General features: G+C 38.5%; 1 protein-coding gene across 1 annotated transcript in view; it reads right to left on the bottom strand.

The window, feature by feature from the left end:
* Nucleotides 1-8,103, bottom strand: part of LOC107674946 (SH3 and multiple ankyrin repeat domains protein 2-like) — a 99,316-nt gene that overhangs the window by 33,948 nt on the left and 57,265 nt on the right. Inside the window, exon 15 of the mRNA XM_016469107.1 lies at nucleotides 1,569-1,650. Within this exon, the coding sequence (XP_016324593.1) occupies nucleotides 1,569-1,650 (82 nt within the window). The remainder of the gene's footprint in view (nucleotides 1-1,568; nucleotides 1,651-8,103) is intronic.

The raw sequence follows: 8,103 nt of genomic DNA on the forward strand, positions 1-8,103 counted from the left end.
TGTCTCACAGACATGATAAATATATCTATAGAAAGCTTTAAATTACTACTTAACAAAATAAAACAAATCAAAAACAAAAACTCTTTCATTATAATCATAATCATAATGTAAAGATGCACTTCTCTCTAAAGGCGCGTCTAATGAAGAGATGGCGAGTCAGGATCGGCAGCTTCATCCTTGCGACACCGACTCAGAAAACACTAGTTTATTAATAGTAAATGATTCAAATATCTCCTTACTATTTCCCCCTGACATATTCATGGTAATTTCTTTTGCCGGTGCTTTGCGGCAAGCTTTAGGCTATTGCGTGCATTTGAATGCAGAACTCTTCAGCTGCGCTGACTGCACGCATGCTGCTGCTGCTGGACACTAAACACCGTCGAGCCGCTCTTGATAGTCGTGGTAGCACGGTCTCGTGTTGTTTCCACCAGCGCGGCAATTTGTTTCATCACTAATTGATGGATATCTAAAATACAAAAATAAGGAGAAGCCTAAAACAGGCCCGAGGCCCGGCCCACGTCTGAACTATGACGTGAAGGCATCTTACGTGTATCTGTGACAAGTTCACCTAAAAGCACCCATGTCCTTCTGTACTGCTGTCACTCAAGCTCCCTGCAGCAGGAAGTAGCCTGCACTGCATTGCCATGGATTCTCTGTCTCCAAGACAACCAGCTAGGAGCAAGGGGTGTGTCAGCTGGGTAAGAGTATGGTAGCCGGATGCGAGATGATTCTTTTTTTTTTGCTTTTTAACACCCTGTGACAAATGTGTAAAGTTCATAGTACAACAATTTTTAAGGATTAATATTACCCTTAAATAACAGGGTTATTAACATTCAATAGCCTAAAATAATGTTACTATTAAACATAAATAACACTATAAAAATCTTATTTAAAATAAGATTCCTAGACTCCACAAAGAACCAATGATTTGTAGCTAAATTTATTTCAAATGTGCAGATTTACAGCCACATATTATGACATCATAATGTCAGGGATCTCTTTTTTTGTGTGTTTGTTTGTTTATTTGTTTTTTAAAATGCCATCAAAGTGTCTGCATCACGCAGTGACGACCCCAAGCTCGAGCGTTGCTTACATAACCGGCCATTTAAAGAGTTTTCACACACTTCAAACCTTTTTTCCCCTGTGAATAACAATGTGCTTGTGCGGCGCTTTGTGTTAAATCATAGTGGGGCAGCAAAGTTTTGGGAAATGATGGTTTGTGTGAATGGATGCGCAGGTAAATGGATGAATCGTGCTGTACTTTGAAACACTCACAAGAATACTTATTAATTATCACTGGCCTTAACTGATTAATCAATCTTTTCAATTTGTTCTTTGCTTATACTTTATTAATCCAGGGAAGTATGTCTTTTGGTGTAAATCAAATGCATATAAAATATATATATTAGGATTTTAAAAACAACCTGGCCAATTTTTTTTTTGTAACCTTAGGTAACCTTTTTCGAACTGTACGCAAGAGAGAGCCCATTTCAAACTACCTTCATGTATTGAACCCGACAGACTTTTAAAAACATGGTCAGAAGGATTAGAAAAATGTTTAATCATACCTTGATGCATCAAAACTGTCATAAGACCCCACAGTGTAGTGTCGAAAGAGCTTCCTTCTCTCTGATCGGTCTGCCCGGGCATCTGTGAAGACATATTCACAGACATTTACTTTAGATCACCCCAATTATTATTATGCAATATTTCAACGTTGCATAGTGCTCAGAATATGTGCCACTCAGAAAGTGCCATAAAATCCCTTTTTATTCATTATTTTCACACAAAACAAAAGTTTCGTCCTAAAAATGTGACTGTGTTCAAGCACTAACTCAGCAAACTTTGAACATTTCAACATCATTATCATCACTTTCACACCGAATATAAAATGTGCAAAAAGAATAAAAATAGAATTTTTGAAATGTACAGCAGATGTGATAAAGTGAGAATGTTGTAAAGGTTCGTAATTGCATAAAAAAGCTGTCTAGTCAAATTTGTGCTACTGTGTGCCATATGTCACATGGTCACAGGTGCCATTTAAAAAAAAAAATGCAATCATTTTAGCCAACGTGATACCAACTGTGCTCTAGAAAAAAATGAAATATTAAATAACAAAAGATGCTTACAGTTTCACCAGACAGAACCTTGACATGCAGATTGTCACTGACAAACATTACCAGCATGACACACACACACACAAATAAATAAAGAAATGAAATAAAATAAAATCACATTTCTTGAACACATGCCATGAGCTTAAAATAAATCCACAATTTATAACAGTGAATTCAAAACTACACCAACTATACCACCTTCCCCGATTAATTGCAACCAATAAAAAGCTCTTTGGAAGACAGGGACCATTTGGCCCATAATGGAGCCAAACTAGACTAGTCCTCCGAGAGAGCTCAGGAAGGCCAAATATTGACTGCGTTTTATGGAAGGAACCAGGATAAGAGCCAACAAAGCTAATGCAGAGACTTTTTTTATGTCGCAGAGATTAATTGTCTATCTGGATCCACTTTCGCTCTTCCGAACGTCTCTGAGGGGAGCGTTTGTTCTAGGCCGTTCATACGCCAACATGTTTGTACGACATTAAAACAACTGTCCGCAGAGGACTTATACAAATGGATAAAAAAACACTGGACTAATATCTGAATTCAATCGAATCACCTTAATGTTAAGCACAGCCCCAAAGGTGCACTTATATAAGGACAGCAAATGATATCTACGGAGGTAGGACACCCATTAACGGCGGCACAACTAGTGATAATACAGATCCTGAGCAACCGTGTACACATTTATCCATTAATGAGATTCTCAAGGAGTTTGTTCTGCAAGCTTCAGCTTCTGAAAACTGCACCATTTGTATTGTCCTCTGCGGTTCTGTTGATACACGATGATATCAGTAGTCAGGAGGCTGCGTGGGATTCAACACTTTCCCCTTCCAACCTACTCACTGGTTAGCTGTTAAAGTTACAGACGCTCAATTCTTTGTTGAGCTGAAACGTCTTGATGTTCAAACAAAAGGAGGTTTAGATTCAGCGCAATTCTACAGAGACATCCACTCTATCCTGTGACTGCTAATGTAAGATGTCCTCCCCATCTGTCAGTTGTTTCAAATATATAAAAATGTGGTTTAATGAATATTTTGGTTGATCAAACTGTTTTATCAAAACGTGCCCATCTAGGGAGGTTAAAATTCAAAAATAGCATTAGAATCGGCTTTAAAAAATGAATCATGAGAATTTCTGAAAAGTAAGCATTTGGCACTCTACAGGTTATATTTTGCTTTCATTCTTTGCCATTTAAATGGAAATGAATCAAATAATATTGAGGTCAGACTGGACGTGGTATGATGCATCTCATCAAATGAGTAAATCAAAACTGAATCGTTTGAGTGTGCAAGTGAATCATCACACTCTAAGCCTTGACATTGCCATTTATAGATGTGTTTTGCCAGGTTGTGCATTATGCAGTTTTGAGCAATACATGATTTCACATGCATAAACCTGAACAGAGGAATTTAATATCAAGAGATATAGACACTATAATTAATTGGATGAATAAAATGGCCACCACATTAAGTGCCATCTCGTTTTCGTTCTCTTTCTCACTTCTTAATGGAACACCCTGTCAGTTTTCTGTAGCAGCTGTGTCGTCTTTCCAACAAAAAGCATTCTGGCACATACACACAGAGCCACACATACTTCACACAAGCGCTGTTCCTCTGTGGACTGTGTGAGGAAAATAAAAGTCTATTTGACATGAGGGCAAGCAGCGATGACAGTTGCTACAACACCGGATTTCAAACCACCAGTGGTAACTAGCTGTGTGGTTCACTTGATAAAATTCATAAAGATAGTAAACGTGCAGCAAGCACAACTTGAAGGATGCAAAACTTTCAAGGCAGAGTCAGAGCGCACCACTGGAAAAAAAAGTAATAACTATAATATTTTGTTTTACAACTCTACGACTTGACCACAGTTTCTCACTCAGTTCAATACAATGAAACTTTATCTGATTTGTCATCTTTGACAAAGCTAAAACATGACGGAGAACTGAATTAGATCTAAAAATGACCCCAAGACCATTTGGATATTTTACTACAATTTGTTTGCAATAACTGTTCAAGGCCTCTGATACTGACACAAAGAGTCACTAAGTCATAAGAATGCACAGTTACCTCAAAAACCAAGTGAAAAGACTCAAAACACAAAAGATACTAGAAAAACTAATTTTTACAGCATAAATCATGAACAACTGCAACTGACATTTCATCGAGAATAGGCTAATCGAACTAATCATTCCTATATAATTGTCCACAATGCAAACAAGAGCGCAGAGCAAAACATGCAATTATTGGTCGCACAAATCCGTAATTCATCACAAAACTCCTCTTTGCATTCATCTTTGCAACATCCTCAAATCAACATACCTCCAAAATGAACCTTCTTCCTAGATCTGCTAGTCTCGTCCATTGGTCCCCTTTAGTTCACCCACGAGTCAATCCGAGAAACACTCAATTCTCCTTGCCTGAGGTGGGATTGCCACTTTTCTCGATCCCTCAGGCCCTGACGCCTAACTTCCCATCTCCAAAAACTCTTGCGTCTCCTCGAGCGCTCAGGTGAGAGCTGACCATCAGCACCACACACATGGAACAGAGAACCGTGGCATTGGAAAAGATGGTATATAAGCTCTGTTCTCAGTGCTGTGAGAGGGAGAGAGAGTGTGTGAGAGAGGGAAAAAAAAAGATGCCACAAAAAGAGGAAAAAAATCTTACTAAGGCCCACTCCTTAGCAACAGGGTTTGTACAGTGTAGAGCATGTTTCCATGGAAATATATCAATCAGGAATGTGCACGAGTGTTGCTCGGAAAGGTTCAAGAGACTTCAGCTGAATACTTGTGCTGTTACCAACCAGTCGATGCTGGATTTAACTGTAGTCGATGTTGAACACTGCACTAGATTGTCAACTTTTAAGGCTATACAGCAGCATGTGTGATGTATCTTGGCTAGCTGTTGGATTCACCTAAAAATAAGACAGATTTGGGCAACAGTCTTCAAAAAATTAGATTATAATAATGCTGAAAGCATCGCCATGGGAACCAAATGAATATTTCATAAATCAATGAAAGAAATCAGCTGTCCTTGCAACTCTTCGAAAGCGCTTCACTCGAAGCGTGCATTGTAGCAGCCACGGATTTCAAGGCTGCCAATGGCTCCTATCTCAACATAGCATTTCTCACCTTTTCACCCTGCTTCTTTTGCAACACTAGCAAACATGGAAGAGATTCAAAATGCCTCAGGTGACGCTTATACCAAACATAGCTAGCATTTTCACCTCAGATTACTGCTAAAATGAACTCAAACTGATCAAATATGTTGCGACAACTAAATTATTGGCCATAACACGAGGGATAAAATGACGCAGGCAAAAGATCCAGTTTCGTCACACCAAATATGTATTTGGGTCAATGGCGTGACATGCATTTTTCGTCCTGATCTATTATTTTATTTTATAATATCAAAGGGAGGAACCCCTGCAAACTGTTATGACTGTCTGTCAAGGTCAATAAGTCTATTAAAGATAATCTGACCTTTTAACCACAAGACATGGTTAGTTTAGAATGTACAAATGTCAAATTTTACAACCCCACAAAATCATAATTTAAATGCATTTTACCTGGGAAGATATGTTTAAAAACTTTTGAATATTTATTTATTTAAAGTGTTATTAAATATATTTTAATATAACACATATCTTCAACTAGATTTTTTTCCTTTTCTTTATTGTAGACACTGTTATTGACTTTATTTTTCTCAAAAACTATGCAAGAATAATTTGAACATACAAAACATTTTAAAGGTGATTTGTCTAATTTTATGTTAAAGGGGACATAACACACACTGCCAAACACATGTTAATCTTGAGTACGTATAGAGTAGTATTGCATCCTTCATATTTCCGAAGAGTCTTTAGTTTTATTAGATGTATAAAAGACAGATACAGCTGTACCGCTTCTCTCCGAAAACAGTCGAGCTCCTGGAGGCGTGCCACGGGCGGAGCTAAAGAGTCGCGAGCACACGCAGCTTTTGAGTAGTGATCATCTGCAAGCTGTGACATCGATATAAATAAAACAGGAACAAAAACTTTATTGACTCAAATTTGATTTAATTTGTGTCTAAAACATTAGTCACCAAAATGCAGAGAACAAACACTTGCACAACTCCGTTGCTGCCCCGGTGAAACAAATGCTTCCACTGTTCCCTTAACACTGGGTTCTTTGGAAAGCTGAACAAGGTTATCTTTCCATCACAACCAAAAACACACTTCTTTAGTGTCTTCTTTAGTGTGCCAACAACTTCAGTAACCTGAATGAAGCATGTTGATGGGCGTGCTCTTGCTCTCACTCTGGTTGCTGTGTGCATGCGCTCTTCTGGGAGAAGGGCCCATTCAAGGAATTCCGCCCTTTATGACATCATACAAGGCCATACTCGGGGAAAAAAAACTTTCCGAAACTTATACAAACCCTGGAGTGTATTTGGCACAGATATACTCTGTCATACATCCAACTCGCTTTTTGAAACTTTGGCCATGTTTAGCATGAGAATCCAGCTTTTTAACTGTGTAAATAAGTCAGAATACATGCATTAGGCATCCCCTTTAACTTAAAATACTTTCTCATATAACAAAGACAACTATGCGATTAACCTAAAAAGTATAAACACTCTGGCACTTTCAAAACATTGCTATTAGAGATTTAACAATGCACCCTAAGCCGGTTGAAAATCAATATAAATATGTGACGATTCAAGTTGGTTGAGATGTTAAAGTATTTGTGATACATTTGGGGGTGGGGGTTTATATGAATGTACTTCTGAGGGGAACTGACTGCCTTCAGAAAAGTCTAGATATATTTTCTTTTCATCTGCCTCTGTATAATGCATAAAAAAGTAGCATTTATAAGCGCAGCGCTGCTTTGTTTACAGCGGTAACAAAGGAAACAATGAATCGCTGCTGTTCCATAAGTGCCACCTGCTGTCAGAGAGTGAATCTGCTTCTGGGCTGCATTCAGCCCATCTGCTGTTTTTGTTTGGTGCAGATATGTTTTATGTAGTATAGTTTCACAAAGCTGAAGTCAGAACATTCTGTTTTTGCTTCAAATTTCAAAACTATACAATCTAATTTTAATTCCAACCAACGAAGCATAGCAACACTGGCTCAACCAATAGAAGGAGTTTGGGGCGGGTCTACTTGTTTGTCGAACCAATAGCAGACAGGAAACTTGTTTGAAAACTATTTTATTTTACAATTCAGCTCTGAAATGACACACTTCACCTTTAATAACAGCATTTAGGTTAGCTGTACACATGCAGAAGCACTTACTGTGCTACTGTAGCACGACCTTAAGGCAAATGTCACGTTCCATCACATGACGGGTGAACTTAGATCTTACAGTGTGAGAGCTGAGTCAGCCAGACTCTCTCCCCGAGTCACATGAGCTAAAGCCTCTCGGCCAATGACAGCTGTTGTTCACCACATCTCCATTCTGCTCACTACATGCTGTCGTGAACAGCTCTCCATTTGTTTAGTGTAGCTGCCAATAGCTGTATTACTGTACATGGTCATAACCAACAATCTGGACCACAGCAGAGAATTGTGTTGGCGATTTTAGACTAAAGCATGATTGTAGATTAACAACAGGATTTGGATAATTACATCATGTCAAATGCAATGCAAGTGTGTTGCAATGCAAAGCCTTTTACGGTTACTGTTATAAAGGTTCGGATGTGTTTCGATGAAGAAAACATCTAAATGCCTCTATGAAACTTGCACCACACACACATACAGGGCTGAAAAACACACAGTAGCTGCACTGATGTGGAAGGCATTCATTTGGCCCAAAATAACAACTCTCAACAGAATGTTGCCCCTGGCCCCTTCTGCCAGTTTGCACAGCGAACGTTGAGTGCACACACCAAAGCTACACAACAGCCAATGATTTTACTTACAACTAAAAAAAAAAATCTGAATTTTAACATCTGCTCTAGAGTAGAGCTATGATTGCTGTTAATGGCATTCCTGTGCTTTGTCCAAT

Source organism: Sinocyclocheilus anshuiensis, unplaced genomic scaffold (assembly GCF_001515605.1).
Source record: "Sinocyclocheilus anshuiensis isolate Anshui unplaced genomic scaffold, SAMN03320099.WGS_v1.1 scaffold1065, whole genome shotgun sequence".
NCBI classification, from domain to species: domain Eukaryota; kingdom Metazoa; phylum Chordata; class Actinopteri; order Cypriniformes; family Cyprinidae; genus Sinocyclocheilus; species Sinocyclocheilus anshuiensis.